Source organism: Tympanuchus pallidicinctus, unplaced genomic scaffold, assembly GCF_026119805.1.
Source record: "Tympanuchus pallidicinctus isolate F22 unplaced genomic scaffold, pur_lepc_1.0 scaffold8, whole genome shotgun sequence".
Lineage (NCBI taxonomy): Eukaryota > Metazoa > Chordata > Aves > Galliformes > Phasianidae > Tympanuchus > Tympanuchus pallidicinctus.
Genome location: NW_026294802.1, coordinates 27507092 through 27528527, shown reverse-complemented (window position 1 = coordinate 27528527; position 21436 = coordinate 27507092). Strand labels below are relative to the sequence as shown.

At 36.9% G+C, this 21436-nt stretch overlaps 1 protein-coding gene across 1 annotated transcript in view; it reads left to right on the top strand.

Moving 5' to 3' along the window:
* The window catches only part of TRHDE (thyrotropin releasing hormone degrading enzyme), a 213011-nt gene that overhangs the window by 32979 nt on the left and 158596 nt on the right, over positions 1-21436 (top strand). Inside the window, exon 3 of the mRNA XM_052668324.1 lies at positions 5993-6119. Within this exon, the coding sequence (XP_052524284.1) occupies positions 5993-6119 (127 nt within the window). The remainder of the gene's footprint in view (positions 1-5992; positions 6120-21436) is intronic.

Sequence of the window (21436 nt, the reverse complement as noted above, 5' to 3'; positions counted from 1 at the left end):
TCCTTCATTTTTGGTGATTCCTACAAAGGCAGGAGGTTGAACAATAGTCCCTTTTAGAATTAGATATCTGTAAATAATATATTCTGATTCTCTGTTTGCATGGCGAAAATGTGGAATGTATTCCTTGTTGAAAAAAGGCTTCAGTTTGACCCAAAATATTTCACAGAATGAGGAAAAAATGATTTTTTTTTCTTACCACCCTTCATCCCTTTCATCCTTTTCTTTTTTAACATACTTCAATTGTAATGAAAAAGAAGCAGAGTTGCATTTTTAAAATGTCAAAACAGAACAGTTCCACTTCATCTTAACACCTTCCTCTGTTTATTATGTACTGAAGTTATCACTAGTCTTTGGTACATTGGAAACATTTTTAGTGAACAAACTGTTCACCAGAATAATTTTCATTGCTATTGCAATTGCTACTTGTCAGAATTTGTCCATTGTACTTTGTATATAGTTACTAATTCACATTTTCTTTGAAACTCTATGAAGTAATAAGAACAAGTCTTTAAGTGCTGCCTTTCTTGTTGATGAATAATTTTTGCAGCAGACAGGAAGACTTTTCTTGTACACAGCATTTAATAGCCTACGTTTGGTTAGATGTGGTTTGTTCTAAATCTGCTACATGTTTCTTAGCATATATCACAACAGCCCATCATTCTGGGAAACAGCTCTTGACCAAATTTGTCTAATTTGATGACCTGACGTTACAGATTCTTAAACTGCTTTGATATATTTTAAGTATAAAATGTTGAAATATTAAAAGACACTGTGTAAGCTGTCATAACATATAGAAATAATTTCTGAAACTGAAGTTTTTGTACAAGTACTTTTGAATAAAATTAGAGGTGGAGGCTGTTGAGTGCTTACAACAGGTATGTGAAACTTGCCACACAAGTTTGGGGAATGTTTTATGTTTTCACTGATAATACTGCCAAAGTCATTCAAAGAATCTGCGTTAGGTAACTGATATTTTAAAATTAATCTTCAAAGATGACTTTTCCATGGTGGTATCTGATTGTGGCTGTTGTATTGTCATTATCTGAAGTTGTAATGAAATTAGCCAAGAGCTGCTGGAAAGGAAACTAGGGAAAGCAGTGTTGTTTTGCGTATGCTAGAAAAGTAGGAGAAAATGTGCGATGCAGCAATTTCATTTATAAACTCTTAACTACTTGCTCTGCTATTCACAAAAGTGAAAATGTGTCATGTCTTCTATCTGGGGCTGTGCTACTTAAAAACAACAACAAATAAATGCCAGAAAGTGCATAGGGCTGAGGATGCAAATCTAGTTATTCAAACTAGTGTTAGGAAGGGGTGATTCCATTTAAGAGATTTATAAGGGGGTTGGATTTTTTTCATAATAGTCAAGTTCAGTTAGAAAATTGCTAATGGTGTCAAATAAAGGGGGAGAAAAGCTAAGGAAAAGCAGAATTTACTTTGTACGAACTTTGGTTTGTCCATGTACTCACAATACTGTGGTAATTGCTAGGATGATCCCCCATAAAATCTTTCCTGTGTTTACCTCATTCAGACACAAGAGGAGCAATGCAGCATCAGGACAGCACCACTGTGTAGTGAATATGCCTGTTATATCAATGGTCCCCACCTTGCTCTTCACCACCCTTGGGAGGAGGTTGGTGCAGGCTTTTAGGTGGTTGTGAGGCTGAGTACCTTCTTTGAATTTCCTCACTGTCTCTGCCTCTGAGCAAGTTATATAAACTGACACAGTCTCATTTAGTCACCAATCATGTGTTATTAATTCTCTTAATACGTGAACTAAGACATCTGTGACCAAACTCAAGGCTGTGTAGGGTTCACTACTGCACTAAGATGTGATGAGAACAGTGCTTTAAGTGCGTGCAATAAAAATGTTAAGTATACTTGACATGGTGAGGTGTCAAGGCAGGTACCCATAATAACTCTGTCTTCCTTTGTTCTCCACTTTCTTACATGAAAGTAATAATATCACTTAATCTTTCAAAGCTTGTGGAAAAGAGCTTCAGTAATATTGTCAAGGCTGCAGCATGCTCAGAGGTTACCATATAAAAAGGCTAATAAAGAAAATCAAATAACTGTCTATTGTTGAAAGAGCCAAATGTCATGTAGTAAAAGACATCATGCGATGATGTAATCAAGGACTGCACAGGTATGTAAAAGGATATGAGTTGTGTGGGTTGTCTTACAATGAACCTTTATAAACTTGTTTAAATCCTTAACTTGGTGGCTGTAGCTTTCTGTAGTTATGTTTTGTAGTTATTAATGGCATGAAGAATTATTTCTAACATTGCCCATACAGTTCCAAGCTCCGGAAAACTGTGAGCACTGATCTTGTACCACTGTGTAAACATTCATTATGATACACAGCCAGACATAAGCAAGTAATTATACTGATTTTGATGGAAGACAAGGTCATGAACTGGATGCGAGTACATTTGGCACAGGCAGCTAATTGATATCTTTGTCTTAGGTCTCTACCAAAATGGGCTTCTAAAGGGAGTGATTAAGTTTGTATTATAGGCTAGGAAGATAAAAGGATGCCTTTGAAGCATTCAAGAAGAGACTTTATTTGTTTAGATAACCACTCGTACTGTGGAAGAAGCTTTGCAAGTCTTCTAGGGCACGAGTCTTATAGGGCACCTTTCTCTCTCGACTCACAGAGTGAACATGTACTCTTTGGTAGGAAAAATAGAGCATGCATCCAAAGCACTAGCTCAGGTTGTAAAACAGATTATTAGATGACTTTCTATCAAGTTCTAAAGGGTGTTCAGATTTACATGTGTAGGAATGTGTGTGAGATCTGGTTAATGGAGCAAAAATATGGAAGAAAGCTAAAGAAATCAGAAAATAACATTATTTTTAAGTGAATATCAATGCTGTGAATCCTTTCTTTCTGAATAGTCCTTATACTCTTTCTTACTTGTGCCATTGCAGTATTTGATGAATTTTGCAACTAGTCAGAGGCCTCTTTCTTTCCTAGCAGGACACATAGTACTTTTATTTATATTTAGGTCTGACCCTGCAGAAAAAATTCTTCTTGTTTATTATTTAAATTAATGTAAAATCAAATTCTTAGCATAATGATCAAACAGCCTGTGGGAAAATATGTAATAATTATGCATTGTTGTTCAGTCCAACATACCTATAAAGTAATGCAGCTTATCTGCCTTCTGAAGTGAAAGCAGTAAACAAACAAACAAAAAAAAATGCTAAACACAAATCTCGTGTCTCAATCTTCATTCTGTTTTATCTGCTGACACTTCTTGTTAGAGCACTGTCTGAACACTCTACAGTCTGTATCACTTAATGCTCCAGAACGTCTGTATTCCCTCTGCTAACCCAGGGGTAATTTTCTGAGTCTAGGGTTCCTTCATGCATATTATGTTCTGAGGCTGTTCAGGTGGAAGGCAGCTCCTGGTAGAGTGAGTGCCCTTCTAGCATGAGTATCCCCACTGCCTGGTTACTTTTCACTCCCATTTTCTTTCACACTCTTTCTGGACATAATTCTGAATTATTTTCTGGGTAGTGTCATCCATCAGATGTGTTAGATGAAGACTACACCATTATGCAACCACTGTTATTCAGAAATGCCCATAAAGAAGGTACATTTTTGGAATATGCAATATTGAATTTTTTTTTTTTTTTAAGAAAATGAGAGAAGTTAAAATCTAAAAGACCTTTCCTGGTTTTAGGCAAACAAACTAATAACTATCCTGTGAAACAGCCAAAGAAGATGTGTTGTGCAGGGAGGTATCAACATTAACTGCATTTTGTGTGGAGCTTTTCTGGCATTTGAAGATTGCTGGCATGCCTTGGGAATGCCCATGAGAGACCTGGGCAAAGACACAGATAATTTCTGAACTGTGTTCAAGCTTAAGTGTGATCTCTGTGTTCAGAAGTGAAGCACTGTCAGTCTGGAGCTGTGCAAGGCAGGCAGAGAGGCACCAGGGAAAGTGTACTGGAAAAATAAAACTGTGCTCAACATTAAGTAGATAGAAAATGAAAATTTGCAGCGTTGTGTTATTTGAGTTTTGGTATCTGGCTCCAATCTTAAACATCTTTAAATACCTTTTCTGTGTTTGCTAGAAGGCACACGTTGTAATACAGTATGGTGAACTTTGACTTTTCTTCTACGTCCTTATTTGAGTCCCTTCTGTTGTCCAATTTTTCATAACAGACATATTTGGCCACTGTCAAACTGAATGATTTTTGCATACTTGGTTGACCAAGTCTTCTTTTTTAATACACCGATACAGTCAACTGTGCCAGTAAAACAATTATGCAAAATTGTGTGTAAAGGTTTAATGATACATGGCAGTGTTCATCACAAATCTAATTGCAGTTCTTACCATCTTTTCATAAACTAAAGGTTTCAAGAAGTTTTAATTTGTAACTGTGGTTAATCTCTGGTTTTAGAAAATATGCTTAATTTGGCAGACAGAAAATGTGTAAAATAAAGCCACTGTGAAGTTTGGAAGGAAGCAATAAATGGAAGTAGTGACTTGGAGGAGTTCTGGTGAGGTTTTATGTGCTTTCAGGTGGTGATTATGAGAACTCTGCATTATTACATGTCTCATTAAGTTACACAGTGTTATCCATTTTACCTTACAAATCCTAACTATGTATGGCTGATTGTGCACTGGCTCTGTAATGGAATACAAAGATATAATGATGGAGATACTCAGTCATCATTCTTTGCTGCTAACTACCCCCTAGAAAGAGAGAATGGATTAAAGCAGAATTGAGGTTTGACATCTGATTTCTACTTGGCTAACTGAATGTTGGTTCAGAAAATGAGCAGTAAAGCACTGTTTAGCAATGCTTTCACTGAAGCTGAAAATCCCATGGGTTTTTCTTGGTCCAGAACAGAGCATTTAGAAATATTTCAAAACTGATATTTCCAATTCATGTTTGCACTGGTATTTTCTGATTTCTGCCCTGCTGCTTTCCTTGGATCCCTGGGTGGGATTTAATCCTGCCATGGGAAGTAATAGAGACTTGTATTATTATTAGAACTGTCGTTTTATAGAGAATCATTTTGAACTGGTCATTATGAGCTGCAGGGAGAGGTCTTCTGCCCCAGCCACCACAGACAGAGCACACTTCTCCCCATCCCTGCTGAGACCATCAGGCTGTGTGTGAGGGAGGAGTATTGAAAGATGCCCTCCTTTCTGAGCCTTTGTGGTTAACGGTTGTCATAAGCTGTATGTTGTCTTTGTCATAAGGAAGCATTAAAGAACAGAAAGACTGGGAATAATGGATAGCCTCATGATGCATTGTGTTACCTTGTTCATTGAACATGAGCTGGTCAGCACATTTGGCACTCAATGTAGTCAGATGTGTGAGCTTTTCTGTTCTGAACACAGCAGCTTGTATAAACAGCTTTAACTTATTGCACTCCAAAAGCAGAGACCTGAAGCAGTTGTGTAAGATTGGGGAATGTTAATTGTTCGTGAACACGAATGAGCTTATAAATAGTTGTTTTTGCAGTCTTACGTGGCTCATTGAGGGTAGCTGTGTCCTGCCAGAGAAAAGAAAGGAGAATGTTCTTTTATTTTTTTCTTCACAGAGTGCTAATACTTTCAGTTTGCTATAATGTGCCTTTAACAAACCATGAACTTCTCTCCTACTGAGCCACTGCATCTTGCCTACATTCAGTGTAGGCAGAGAACCATTATACTAATCCACTCTACCATCATATCTCTAGCAAACACATGTGTTTTCTTTAAGAATTTTGATGCAAGCGGTGTTAATTCTTTGATTTGGCAACATAAACAAGCAGGAGACTTTGACTTCTCAACTTTTTAACCTTAGTTGTCTACGTTATGATTTTCAGCTGCAGCGTGTTTTGACAAATGTATGACAGTAACATTTGGAGGAAAGGCAAATAAACCTGCCACCTCACAATAACTTTAGAATGCTTCACCTCTGCAGGTAGCTTAACTTTCCTATGTAGGCACTGAAATGATCAGTCTTTCACTTTGTTCTTTAACAGGTACGATTGTACGCAAGGCCTGATGCAATCCGAAGAGGATCAGGAGACTATGCCCTAAATATTACAAGAAGACTCATTGAATTTTATGAAGATTATTTTAAAGTGCCCTATTCCCTGCCAAAATTAGGTAAGATTTTCCCTAGAATGTGAAGTTCACGCAGAGTCCAGGAAAATGCCTACTTGTTTAAAGGAAATTCCTGACTGGAATGCACAAGACTTCAAAGTAAAGATATTTAGGCTAACTTAAAAGGGTAAATAAGGAATTTTTTTCTCTCTTCTGGAGAGGAAAGGAAGTCAAATTGTCCCCTCTACAGTCTTGCACTGGAAGGAGCAGGAAGCAGACAGCACTTGGACTTGTTAGTCAGTGAAACACTGGGGAGAGAACTTGGCAGCTTTCACTGATGAGTTTCTTTTTTCTTTTTTGAATGCTGTTTATTTTGAGCCTTGCTTTCATTAGGAAGCCATTGAGAAGCGTTTATTCTGTAATATTTATGTCTTGATGTCTTTGGTTTAGATAGGGAACAGAATTGAGAGTATTTGTAGTAAATGGGAGCCTCTAACAGTGTAAAGAAGTATCTGGTGTTTGTTCATGTGGTTAATTTTTGATGGTTAACATATGTTTAATTGTGTTGTAGCTTGCTGAAATAATAAGTGTATACTGGTTTTTGCAGCTCAAGTTACCTAAAGTAGAAGCTGTCAATTTCTCTTATTTTTGAAATAGTTTCTTCTTCCCTTTCACTACAATCATTTATTCCCTGATACGCTTGAATATTTTACACTGTATTACTACACCTTCCCTACTTAGGGGCATGTTTGATCAAGATCCAGGAAAGCCTATTGCTCAACAGCAGGAAGGAAACTTGTATTTGATCAGAAGTGTTAGAGTTGGAACCACAGGTGATCCTCCCAGGAGCTCAGGGTCTATTTCATTAAATCCTTTGCCTGCTGAGTAGTGTTATTAGACTTACAACTAACGATGCAGGAGATAGATAAAGTAATTGATGTTGCTAGATGAGGGTGTTGCATGAATATTTTATAGGGATGCTTTGGCATTTGTTTCTTGTTCTCTTTAAATGGTGGGTTACAGGCAGTGTTCTCCTGGTGATATATGCAAACAGATTTAAACATGGCATGTGCATTAGATTTCCCATGTACCCTTTGATGCACAGTTTCAGGTATGTAATGGTGTCTTCATACTGTAAGTTACAGACTTACTGGTAGTGAAAATTTAGAAGGAAAAGTATAATCAAAAACTTTTCTCTGAATATAAATGAAGAGCAGTGGGACTCCGATCATTACTTCAGATAGTTTACTGTGGATGCCAGGTAACAGCAGGCAGTAGTAGCTGTTTCTGTTTCAGAATATCTTTCACAATAGCAACATACGTCCTTTCAACTCAACATGATTTATAGGTTATCATTACACTGTTGCATTTCTTTTAAAACTATCTTATTGGAAATTAGTATGTTCAAGTTTGCATCCCTTTGCAACAGAATAGGGGAGTAGTAATCACAAGTGAATATATATTTTTTTTTTCCATCAAGTGTTCGTAGGAAACTGGTGTTAATAGGAAGTACTGCTTGAAAACTTGAGCTTTCCTATAGTATCACTACAAAATAGTTTGCAAAATTTATTATGCTATAGCAGAGTTGAATTTATTTAGTGTAAAGAAATGTAAAATACAGAAAATTTTAACATTTGTGATTGTAAATATTTTTGAAAATTTGAATTGAATGTGAAGTACTTTGTTCCTAGTTCAAGAGAATGCTAAGATCACTAAGCTTAAGAATATGCTATTGCCTGTAATACAGTTGAGTGCTGATATTTAATTACTTACTTTTACTGGAAAATAGAAGATTGGAGACAATAGTGTGGCTGATGAATAGAAGATGAAAATACTGCAGTATTTCTACAGTTGAGATTTTGCAGTAGTATTAAGTCTATCTGAGGGGTCTAATGAGTGACAAAAAGAAAAGCATTGTCTACAGATGTTGAGGGAGTGCTCATTGTGAGAATGCTTTGATACAGAAAACGTGCCTGTACTTTCTGAGGCAAAGAACTTCAGGGATGTTACCTGGTGTGCTTCTGTCCTCATTGCAGAGCATTGTGTACTTCATTAAGGTTTCTGTCTATGGGGCATATGTGAGGGCATTTAGGTTTGGAAAATGTTGCTTTATCAGAGGGACCTGAGCTCACTTGTAAATTTGTGTTGTTGACATCCCTTTCCACAAACACTTGGCATATCAAGTTATTGATCGTCATCTGAGATTGTAGTAAACTAGCTAGGATTCTGTACAGGAACCACTCTGTCCTGACAGTTTTGACTACTTGCCTGTCCTTTGACAAGGCTTTTTTTTTTTTTTTTTTTGCTGTCCTTATTTGCTGTCAGATTTCTGTGGTTGCTGTTGCCTGTTGTGAGCTTCTCTGAGATCTTTACAGTGTTTATGGTTATCAGGAACTGTGGAGAATCTGGGGGAACCATTTTGTCATCCAGTGGCAAACATTTTTAAGAGTCTGACTGACTTCGACTTCTCTGAACTCTGCTGACTTCTGAATATGCTGGGATAGTAGAATCGTTTGCCAATTGATGTGAATTCTGGTAATGAATGAGAAATGGGGATTTTTCTCATTTGAATAACCAATTTCCACATTTAAAAGTTCTACTTAGCTTGTAGATATGCAGTTTTCTTCCATATCATACTATGAACTTGAAGATGATCATGTAAGGTTTTAAACTAATAGCTCTTGTTTGAATTTCATTTCTGAAAAATGATTCAAGTCTTTAAAAAACCCACATTTTCCAATATAATATCATTATAAACACTAGTTAAAATGAGGGGTGGATAAGGCATTGGATTTTACTTAATTCTGAAAAGATATGCTGTAGGGTTTTTAATTGTGTTTCTATGGATATTGAATATAAAATACATTTCTGTATTTGTGTCACATACTTAGTTTTAATCCAGTTTGCAGTACACAAAACCTTTTCTTCATATGTGCAGAGCTTTTTCTTGCAGGAATCTTTGAGTCTGGAATAGTTTTCCTGTGGGGAATGATTAGGTAAGCAAAAGCTTTTCATGCTTGGACAGTTGTGACTCTTTAAGCTGTGAATGATATGGAGTGGAGGGGCTGACTGTCTCTTCCAGAGAAGAATAAAGAGCCATGCTGTGAGGTTGGCAGGAGGCAGGTGCAGAGAGCACAAAAAGATTGCAGCTACTGAGGCAGGTGGTAGATTTGTGAAACTTGTCAAAAGAGGTTGTAGATGCAATCCATAGGTCCAAAGGAAAATGTGAACAAATGCATAGGTTGCTCCGTAAGTAATGCCTCCTACTTATTTCAATGCAAACTACAACAGGTGCAAAGAGGACAGAAAATCTATTTGGTATAGCAAATTCTGAGCTATGAAGCACTATTTTTGAACATGGCCACTACCATTAGCCTATGCATTTTTGCCAGCAGTGAACAAGAGCCGATGTGCCACACTGGTAAAAATCTGCACTGCTATCGGTCTGCATGGCTCCTCCTTCATGTTACTGTTGCCACTGCTGTAACGCATCACCCACCACCTCACTGTGCTCACATTCACTGTTTGGTCTCCATAGATGTTCAGGAGTCATCAGTGAATGTCAGTGAATGCCATTTTTTCTACTTGGAGGAATTCAGTGATACACCTTTGCTTCCTGCGCGCTCCATGTCAGATGCTATTCTGCCTGACTGCTCCTCTGCTGCCATCTGTCACACAGCAACAAAGTGCAGTGGAACACTGGTGGGAGGTCCAACCTCAACTGCCATACCTCCAACATCCACCTCTGACATCATAGGCCAACATAATAACATAGGAAGCATTACTTTCAGAGCAGCCCTTGAAAGAGTCCTGACAAGTGGAAGAATGAACAGTTGATGAATTGAGTTTTAGATACAGAAAAAGGATAGAAGAAGGTGAATACTTTTGCTGTTCTGTCTTGAGGGTTGTAGAAATGAATCAATATTTAATCTATGAATGCTATAATGTGGTGTGTGAGTTAAAATATAGCGTAAAAAAATGATATATTTTTCAGGATTTGAGGGAATCTTCTCTGCAGGATTAGTACATGGCAGCTCTAAGGTTATTTAGGATAATTTATTGATGTTTTTTTTTTATGGGTGTATGCAAGGTACTAATTACCTTGTTTATGCAAAAATGATATGGTCTTGTTTTCATTATACAGCACAAAACACTTTGAAGTTTTGAATGCAGTCTCAGAAAGTGTTTTTCCAAGATGTTCAGTGAGTATGCTGCACAATGGAAGACGAGATTGAGCCCTTAACATTTACTCTTAGAATATTTTTGAAGAACAGAGTTCAAATTTTGAAGTGTATTATAGAGAAGTTTATACTGTTTCTTACAGTGTAAGAAATTGGTCAACCATGTAAGAAAAAGGCTTAAAGGGGAACTGTTCTGATTTTCAGAGGAAACTCGCATGTTTCCTGATTGTTGACAGTGAGTACATTGATGAGTGAAAGTGGTGTTGCCTTTGTCTGTCACATTGGAGGTCCAGAATGAAATGTTGGGTTGATGCTCTGTGGTGGTTGAATGATTTGCTGATAATTTTTATCTGATTACTTTACTATTACCTTAACTCTGACACTTTCCCAACCTGTTCATTGGAATATTGCTTTCTGACCTGCTATCCCTACATCTGCACTCTTTTCAGCTGTTACTATTTTCTGACTTTCCTTTGGTTGTCCTTCCTCCCATCTCTAGCTCCTTTTTGAATGAACATAACTCCATGTTCTTGCCTGCATTCTTTTAGTTCTACTGAGTTTCACAATTCCTACCCTTGTCCTTGGTCTTTATCCCTGAAAAGGTAGCCATCTGTCCAGCTCTGGTGTGGAATTGCTGTATTATACCAAGAAAGGTAGCTCATTTTTCTTTTCCTATCTATAAAATGAAAACAGTAAGCAATACTTTTATGGTCTTGTTTTAACAGTAGTTGAAAGTGATTGTGAGTTTTTTCTTGGTTCCCTTTTGATGGAGAGGTTGCCAGCCTGAAAATTTACGAGATGCTGATCTGATCTAACCTCTAGCCAAGGGCTTCTAGAGTTTCATGGCATTCTTATGAGATCAGGGTTACAATTTCTATGAGCTGCACATAATCTTTTTGAAATATTTCCAGTCTTTTACTGAGAGACAATCCATCTCAACCCTGTAGGAGAAAGGGAAAGGAACACTAAACTTAATAAAGTCTGAATGAGTGGTGTATTAACAGTGTTCTGAATCTTGAAGGAAGAACTGCAACAAGAGTGATGCTCTGGAAGTGGGGCATTTGACTTCTGGAATGAGAAAGGTGGGAGGGCAGGCACTTAGGACTTGATTCGCGTGCGTAAACATGGTTATCTGGTAATGTTTAAAATGCCTTGGAATATCCTGAATACTTCTAGTTCCTGCTCCTTATGGCCTCCAAGTGAGATGCTTTTGGTCTGGGGCAATTTCATGCCTGACAGCTCCACATGGATATTTTTAATAACCTGAAGCATCTCAAATGGGCCTATCATCCACGTTTAAGCAGTACAGGCAGAATCTTCTTTGACTGGCTATTTGAAATGTGTCTGGTGACTCTGCACACATTTTGGTTGACATAGAGCATTCATACACAGAACAAACTATGTTGCATTTACCTTGACCTTTGCAGCTTCTGTTTTGAGACTGCTTTTCTCTTTTAACATTTCTAAAATCTGAGCGCTTCAAAACAGCAACTAGTCAGCTCTCCAGAGGGAAAAATTCCTGCTCCAGCCTTAGCAAGAGACAATGTTTTTCTCTGAACAGTGCTTTGAAGTATGAAAAGGAGCTGTGAGTTACTAAACTGAAACAAACAAACATCACCATAGCATGATGTTAAGGAAAAAAGGGAAAAAATAGTATTCACATAGGACTTTGTCTTAATGTATTGCTATAAACTATGATAAATGGTAAGCTGATGCTTTTCAGTGATTAGTACAGCAGATTGTGATGGGCACTGAAAATGGCTTCAGAAGTTTATTGAGAGGAAGCTGATTTCCCTTCCATGACTTGGCATGATGCAAGCTTCAATCTGATACGGTTTGCAGGAGACAAGAAAAATGACATAGAGAAATAAAGCAGGTTTATATAGAATAAAATGAATAGGCACTGGTGGAAATAATCCTCTTCTAGTGAAATGCTTTCTTTTCGTTATGTAGATATTGCCCTCCCCTCTTAATTAGGCCATGAATAAAATCCAAACCTCTCGAGCAAGGAAAATGCTCAGAGGTAGTATTATAGCCAGTAATACTGTTTAGTCAGCCTATAGTAAAAAAGGTGACCAAATCTGACAGCATCCCCATTGGCTACTCAGATAAATCATCTTATGACACCAGTTGGCTTTTAGATGATTAATTAAGAAAATGGGAGAGAGTGATGCTGTTATGAGATTGCTACAGAATGTGGCATTGTTGGAGACTTCATGAAAATGCCAGAGCTATTTGAGTCATGAGAATGTGCTGTGCTCATTCTTTCCTGTGCATTTAAAGAGGCTTTTTCCTGCGTTTCTCATAAGTAAAGCATTTGAGCAGTTGGCAACAATGTAGAAATGGATGCACTGAACTTTAGCAGTCTGAAAGCAGTGTCTACTCAAAGTACATTACCTTGTGAGAAATGTAGGTGCCTTCAGAAAAAAATGCTATTTTTTCCCCCACAATTAGCAGAAATGAATCATCTGCACAGAGGTACCGGTGGAGGTATCTCTGCTAACTGCAGAGAGAAGAAATCTGGCTAGTTTAAATTTGACATCTTTCAGCCATCTAAAAATCAGATAGGATGAATTCTTTCGTGGAAGTTATAAAAGTGTTTGATAGATGCAGAAACTCTACAGAAATTATGGCAACTCCCAGGAAAATGTGTGAACTTCTGCTTGGTAAGAGAGACTTAACCATCTAAAAATGCAGGAATATAAAATAATTTTCAGATAGCCATGGCTAAAGTAGTTTTCATTATAGCTCTTTTCACTCTGCTACAGCAGAGCTGTCATCTGTGATTGTCTTCTCCAGGGCTGCAAATGATTGTTTATTAACTTAATCATTCTGTTCTTCTCCAGAGTTGCTCACTTATGAATATCAGATTTTCAAGAATCAGAATTGTGATCTCTGCTGTAAAACAGTATTGTTGGAACAGGATCCTTCTTGACCATGGCCAACACAAGATTTTTTTTTTTTTAAATAAGAGCCCACTGAAGAGTGTTAATAACTCTACATCTGGGAGTTGAGAGAGTTCATCATACTTTCACTAGCAACTACAACCTTTTTTTACTATAACTTTACTATAAAGTTACTATAGTATCTTCCTATATTTTTAAAGAAACTTTTAGAAAAGAAGCTTTGTCCATGGCCCCACAATGAGTTTCGTGTTTGCGTAGGCATTGGGTACTGCAGTTTCTATGATGGGATGGGGCTGTATGTTCCTAGAATATTGGGAGAGCTGTTTGATGTACATAGCATGGGACTTCAGAAATTACGATGTGGAGATTAGAGCTTTGTGGAGGAAAAAACAAGTATAGAAGAAAGAGAAAATGATAGAACAGGGATGTGATGGAATTAGATGACATTCATGAAGGTTTGCATATGGATTCCTGGTCAGTATGCAGGAAGACTGGATTTGCGGTAGCAATTGCTAAACTAGGAATTTCCTTTTAATAATCATAGCTATAATGTTAAGATTGAATAGAAGTAGGTAGCGCAGTTGGTCTAAGTCAGTTAATTAAAGCACTAAGGAGAACATAAAAGAACATGGTCTATTTTCTCGGGATTAGGCTGGTGTGAGGGTTAGAAACATGACAGTCTCTACATGTGGAATATATTTTAGCAGTGTTATACAGTGTGTTTGAGTGTATTGTCTGCTGATGGAAAAGGAAAAAGACTGCTTACATGATGAAACAAATGGTTCACTTCTTCAGTCTTTTGCAGTGAATGGTGTTTAAAAAGCCCCATCAAGATGGCTGTATATCCACAACAGAATAACAGTATAACACAGCTAAGAGACTAACAGAAGCATGGTCATAAAGGCATATTTGAATAAGCATGTGAGGAATTACCTCACTTGCTGTAACTTTGAAAAATTGTATGATAAATTTAAAATAAAAATAATTTATTGTAAGAAAAGTTCTAGTTTACATATAAACGGGATAAACCAAGGGTAGTAGGCTGAGTTCTGACAAATTGGGGTTTTTCTACACTGTGTGTAAAGTGGAGTCTTTCCTCCATCAGAAACAAAGCTCAATAATATCAAGGTATTTTGCCAAAAGGGGAAAAAAAAAAAAATGCTGCTTCATACACTAAAATAGCTCAGTCAGACAAACATCTTCAGTTTTAGTGCAGACAATTTTATTTTTTTGCTAAGCTTTTGACAAACCTTTTTGTTATGATTGATTTAAATGAGTAACTGTACTTAAGAGAACAGCAGTATGTCTAGTGGCATTGTCTTGTCTTTCAAAATTGTGGTAACAGTTATCAGGCCTCTTGCATTTCATTTGGAAGGTGGAGAAGACCAAGTTTCAGGCCAGGAAGCAAGTTCAAATGAGTTTACCAGGAGTTATAAATGGGGTTGCAATGAACTCTTTCTTTCAGTCTTGTCTAAACAGGTTTGTTCCATACTTGTTTCAGCTCTGCCTGGTGTCAACAGTTGCTGAATGCTGTAGGTTCCTGCACTGGCTCTCCAAACCTGAAAGAGTTAATGCCATGCCAAAGCCTGTTCAGAACCTTATTTAAGATGCATGACTTATTTACATTAAAACTCACAGAGGAACACCAGTATAGCCTACTTTCTCATTTCACACAGGCTAGAGAGGCTTTGAGGAGTTTTCTCTTGTCTTTTCCCCTCACTCCCAGTACTTAGAGCTGTTAATAGTTTGCTTAGCTCCCTGTTTTCCTTCCCCTAGGTAGATCTGACATTTGAAGAGTCATTAGATGTGTGTTTTAAGGCTTTGCTGTATTTTAAAAGATGCTCTGTAACTTCTACTTATTCAGACGCCTTAGTGGCTGGAATGACAGCTTCCGTGCAGAAAGACTAAAAGATAAGAGCAAAAGGAGATTTCAACAATACTTGCACTGTATTCATTTGTATTTTTTTTTTCCCAGAGGTTACGATTGATTCCACAGCAATTTTGCGAAGACTACCATCATTTCATGCTGATTAGAATTTGTAAGAATGTGTGATTTTAATTGTTTTTAAAATCAATATCGTTTAGAAATGAAAATAAACAAGTTAATTGGATTTTTTTTTCTTTTTTTTCTGCAGCACCAGAGAAGCATTCCTAGTAGCTCTCCAGGTTTTCAGTGTTAGAAGAATTGGTCTTCCTTGGTATAGCTTGTAATGCTCTCCATGTGACAAAGTTTGCTTTCCATTAGATGCTGGTTTGAAGGCATTAAACTTACCACTTAGAGAAATGAGTTTCACTAGGCAAAACTGATAAGAAAGCACTTTGTCCATTGACTTACTTAAGCTGACTTGCATTTGCTTTTGTTCTTCTTTTTTTAATGTCTAGCTAGAAATTTGCTTGTATATCTTAAAATCTTGATGTTATTCACTCTTACTGTAACACGAAGGTCCTTAATTGTCCTTAATGTCCTACCAAGAACAATTATTCTTCTTCACTGAGGAGAATACTATGCACTGCAAAAAATAAGTGAGAGGTGCTCACAAAAACATTCTATACAATTATTACTTTTATTTTTTTAAGAGTTATGCAGTACTAGTGCTGTGAGACACACAGGAAAGTAATCAGCATTCTGAATATTAGAAATAGATAAAAGTCTGTGCACAGACATATAAAAGTCTGTATGCAGATGTATAAAATGAGCCTTCACATCTTCCTTCTGTGCTGTAAAAAAAACCATGGATACAGACATAAAGCAGATATTTTCATATATCATCAAAGGGCATGAGGAGTTTCTTTCAAGAGATTATGACAGTGTCACGAAAAGATTATAACACATTAAAGTGGGACTTAAATAGGCCAGAGATTTCTGTCTGTACAAAAGATGTGAAGAATTGTATAACTAGCAAGCTGAATAAACCTATTGCTGCTGCCTAGATTCTGTTGGCTTAGTTATAAACCTTCCACCTGTACTAGGTAGTTTCTGTAAGTTACTGAAATTCAAAGGGATGTACGTGCTCACCTTTTATTGCTTTCGCTAAGGATATTGTAACTGAAAAGACATCCTAACGCAATCAAGTATGCTGCGTTTGCAGCACCTTGCCTGAAGCAACTTCATTTTCGCATTAAAGAAACCAATGATTTTCAGCATAAAGATGAAAATATTAATATGGCTGAACAACTTTCATTAAAACAAGTGAACTGTCGCTGTAGATATTTTTTTTTTTAATGCATGCTGGAAAGTTTCTTGAAATAGTATCTGGACATTAAGAGAATCACTTGAGGGAAAAAAAAAAAAAAAAAAGCACAAAAAACTGTGGAGGTATCTGGCAGATATTGCTAAACTTACTTTTCCTGTTCTCCCTGGCTGAGCATATAATTCCCCCCTTTCTTTGCATCTAATATATTCAAATGCAATCTGCTTGTGTATTTAAAACATAAAATTTCCAGATCCAGGATCAGGTCTGCGAAAGCTGCATTTTCCTTCCCTCTCTCTGTGATTCTTATCAGTAATACTTTCTAGTGAAGCTGTCCTCATGAAGATATATATTTATCATAGTGATAGCACACTTCAGAAAGTGTATTAAGCTAAACCAACTCCCACTGTTCAGCTCAAAAATATGTTCCTTGTCATATGCTACTACTCGCTGAAATTAAACTTAGAAAATATTTTAGACTGGAGAGGTTGAGTCACTTTTTTCTCATGGTGTGCTCCACTTTGGCATGGCTGTGCACACTTGTCCTATTTTTCATTATGGGGCGGTTGGATCCTAGAGCAAGTGGGAGGGGGGAGGGAAAGTTACACAAAGACACATGAAAGACAAGTGCTTAAAAAATGTATTCTGAAGACCTCTGTCACAAGTGTCTGCAGTTACTGCTATCTCTCTGATGGCATAGATAAACCTTTGGAAACCTTGTCAGAATGACTCCTGAGTCTGTGGCGTTGTCACCGATCCCTCAGCTCTGTAATGACAGGTGCCTCCTAAAACAGCAATACAAGTCAGTGGTTGAATTTCCCATATGAAATCATGTCAGATGTTTTCATAATTGTCATAGTACCTAAGCATTTTATAATCACTGTTGTCTGTTTACACGTAATGCATCTCAAAAATGAAGAACTACTGGGGCTCAGTTGTACTATTCAGAGGTGCAGTGGAAAGTAGTAGTACTGAGAGGAGACGCTTTGTTTATAAGATCTGCATAGAGTTCACTTGTCATATGAGATGTAAGTGTATAGTGTAAGAGAAAAGAAACAGAAGTCAGTTGGAATATTTTTTAATAATTAAGTATTGATTATTCAGTGGCATGAGAGGGACATAAATGTTGCTCCAACATTTCCTACTTTGAACTAGTCTGAGAGTTCTTCTTTGTAGGGTGCTAACTGTCAGGTGTGGAAATACATAAAATTTCATGACTGTCAGAACTGCAACTGAGATGCATAGAAAAATACATTATATGGCTTTTAACTGTTAATTTAAAATGGTTTCCTAGGTATTTCTTATCCATATTCTTGAAACAGTGTAAGTTTTGGTTCTGTCTTAAGGTAATCACGAATAACAGTTTTGTGAGGAAGCGTAACTGTTACTCAGTAACAACCAGATACACCAAGAATGCAGTTTTATGCTGCATGGCGTATCTCCAGCTCTTTCTGTAGAAATTCTACAAGTTTCCAAATGATTAAGAGGATGTGAATTGTATACACTATGATTAATAACAGAATGTTATAATGTGGCTCTTACCAAACCTTCCAAAGGTACAAATGTTATCAGATGACACCAAAGGATAGCAGGAGTTTCTGCAAATCGATCAGAGTAGCAGTTATCAGATAGCTTCCTCTAAAGCCCTTATTGCATTTGAAGGCAGTTGGATGAAGGTCCAATCCCAAAATTCACACTATTATATTTTCACCAGCCCATTTCTTAAGTAAAAGAAAAATATTGTAAAAATATAAGGGTCTCTTTCTCCATAGTCAAAATGCCATTATGAATATGGAATATAGAATAGTAAAATCCAAGTACTTAGCCAAAGGAAAATTTAATGTTACAACTGTGAAGAAGTAAAACAGTACAGATGAATATAATGCAATTTTAAACAACAAAACTATCCCTATAAGTAGTTTCTTGCCTTTCAGAACTGTGTATATATTTGTCTGAGTGCTATTTCAGCATTAATCTATCTTTCCAACCATGCTTATGTACATATAGATAGACACATGCAAACATATATTCAGTATCTTGGCTCTGTTTATTTATAATATGATTAATCCTGTTAATTAAGATTTTATAAATACTGTTCTGTTGATTATATCCCAACCAACAGGTACCACACGTTTCTGGAGGCTCTCTCAGGTCATAGTTCCCATCTTTCTGCTGTCATGTGATAAAATAGATTGTATGGGGGGGGAAGGGGGGAAAGGATTAGACATCCCACAGCCAAACGTGGTTGCACAGCAGAGCAGGGAGTTTGGGAACATAGAATCTCACTTTCAGTCATTAGATGAGTTAGGATCTGTGGATAATTAAGAACTGAGTCATTAGTGAGAGTAATCTCTTGCAGGTCCTTGTCTGAAGGTCTTGTGAGGAAGATGGAGCCTGTTTGCAGCTGTGGCTGTTGTCTTTACTTTTCTGGTGACCTTTTTCTAGCTGCCTCTTCCACTTACAGGTCCTCCTTGGAGTATTGCTTCATCAGATCCAAGAAAGATGAGACACGCAATCCATATCTTACATGGAGAGTTTCATGAGCCAACCACTTCAGTGGTATAATTTATCTTCTTCCCTCTTATTTTTGCAAGGTTATTTTTAACTAACACATTCCAGAGATCTGTTTTTTAGGCTGGTCCATCAGTTTAAACTGCACTGCTGAGGGTGTAATCTGGAAATTCTTAAAACAGCTTTCCTGTCATTACTGATGAAATTGTAACCTCAGGAAGATTATGGCCACAGATGGAGTCCTCTAATAATAAGTTTAATTCTAAAGTAACTCAGTTCATATGTAAAGTATACATGAGTGATATCTGTGTTAGAAAAATCAGGAAACCTCACCAGCAAACTCCCTATTTGCTACCTGTAAACAGAGTAAAGATGGCAGAATCAACTCACCCGAAGAACCGTCTCATACCATACCACCAGTTTGCTTCCATTATTTGGGGTAGCCTGTAAGTAAAAGCCAACAGATGCAGAAGCTGTAAAATTGTTTCACTTCAGTGATCATGTTTACAAAGAGAGTTCCTACAGAGAGATAGTAGGACTGGAGATAATATAAATGTCTCTTTCCATATCAAAACTTTTGACTTGACAACCAAGCTATTTTATATTTTGGAAGGTAATTCCATGTAGAACCAGTTTTGTGACAGCATGTTCTTTGATCTGTGAGACTGGTGAGCTTTGCTGAAACTCATTTTAACACTCCTACCTAGGAATTTGCCTTTGCTGCACATCCAGGATCAAGGCATTTTGACCTGAGGATTATAAACAAGTCCAGACACTGCAGTATTGCTCTTTCTTTGGGTGAAGATGGAAATATTTGTAACATCTGAATTAGTTAATGGGATTAAAATGTAAAACTGCATGTAGATTTATTTAAAGGCTTTTTAAATGTCTTTGTCTGTCTATTGCCACTTATATGGAACAGTGCTTTTCTTGTCTTCCGGTTGCTAAAACCTCGTTTCTCAGATCAACCATTATAAAATAGGATTTCAATAAATACTCAATGCATATTGCAAATGTGGTCCTTTCAGGAATCTCTTTTCTCTTTCCTAGTACTCTCGCACTGTGTTCTTCCTCAAATTAAGCATGCTGTGGCATGGAAGTGTAGCAAGTTTAATTTGCTGGTAGCATTTCTTCAAGTTTCTGACAGTTTGGTCAGTAGCTTCTCTCTCTCTCGCTGTGAGGGAGGTGATGCATTGTGCATTCACTTCAGATGCATTTCTTTTGAGTCTTCTGATGACATTCCCCAGATGTGTAAATAAAGTTCCCCAGTAAGGGGAAGGTATCTTCTTCATTCTCTCACATATCAGTTAAAAAGGGATACATTCTCAAATGAAGACTGTGATCCATTTCTTTCAGTCTGAGTTGATTACATATTTGTTATCATTCACATTACAGAGTCGTACCCACGAAGATTCTTTCCTTAACAGAGGTAGTGAAAATTAGATGCACAAATTGGGTTTTATAATAAATATTAGACTCTCAGCTTACATTTTTGTTTCTTTAAGTATTTTAGTTTTTCCCTCTTCGCTTTCCTGGGAAGGACTGACTGTAGAGACTTGTTGCCGAGTATCTTTATTGCCTCTTCTTTCTCTGGTCTTTCCATGAGTGACATTTCAGAATGGTAATCAGCTCTGAGTTGAATTTTTTTCTCATTTGTATGTGATAGGTTCCTATGGTGTACTATGGCTTCTAAAATCTGCTAACGGGAAGTTGAATCTGAATTCTTTTCTCAGTTGTTGAAACTATAATCTGAGATTTACTTGAAATTTAGAATTTGTATTGGCACAAAATGTAATAACATTTTGATTGATTACAGCAGATTATTTTTATTTATTAGAAAGATATTTTTCTTTAGTAGTTAAAATATAATTGAAAAAGTTGTGTTTTTGTTTTGTTTTGTTTTTAAATCTTATTTATTTATTTATTATTTATTTTGCCTGAAATCCTAGCTTTTGACATGTAGGTTTATGGACTTACTTGATTCTTACCCTGAATGCTTAGATTGTTTCAGATAGACTGAAGGGTTGGTGGATAAAACTAGCTTCTCTGTATTATTGTGTGAAGTTTTGCATCCCCACCAACTTGACTGTGAAGGCAGTATAGCTGAAAAACTTAACAGCATATAAATAACCTTTTGTTTACCTTTTCTTCTCTCAGTGTTACCTCTGTGTCAACTGGAGCTGGTTTAGTGTCAAACACATCTGTCTGTCCTTAAACTTGAGTGTGCAGCTCTTCTCCATGGCAGCCATTTTTACTTGATTTCTTCCCTTTGTTTTTTTATGCGTGGTGATCAGTAGTGAGATTGGAATCCCAGGTGAGGCTAAACTAGGAATTCAGCACATGGCTGGAGAGCTGCCAGCAGCTTGCAGGTTTGGGAATCAATATGAAACACCTAATTTTGCTTGTTGTCTGCCAGCTGGTTGTCCTTCATATATATACACCTGGTGGGTGTTTTTAAATGGGATTGTACAAAAGCTTAGATGGCTTCTGATATGAAGTCACTGTTCTTTCTGCTTAATCTTTAAAATATGATATCTCATTTAGGCTTTGGGGTTATCAAACATATTTAGGATGTTTTCATTTAAGAGTCT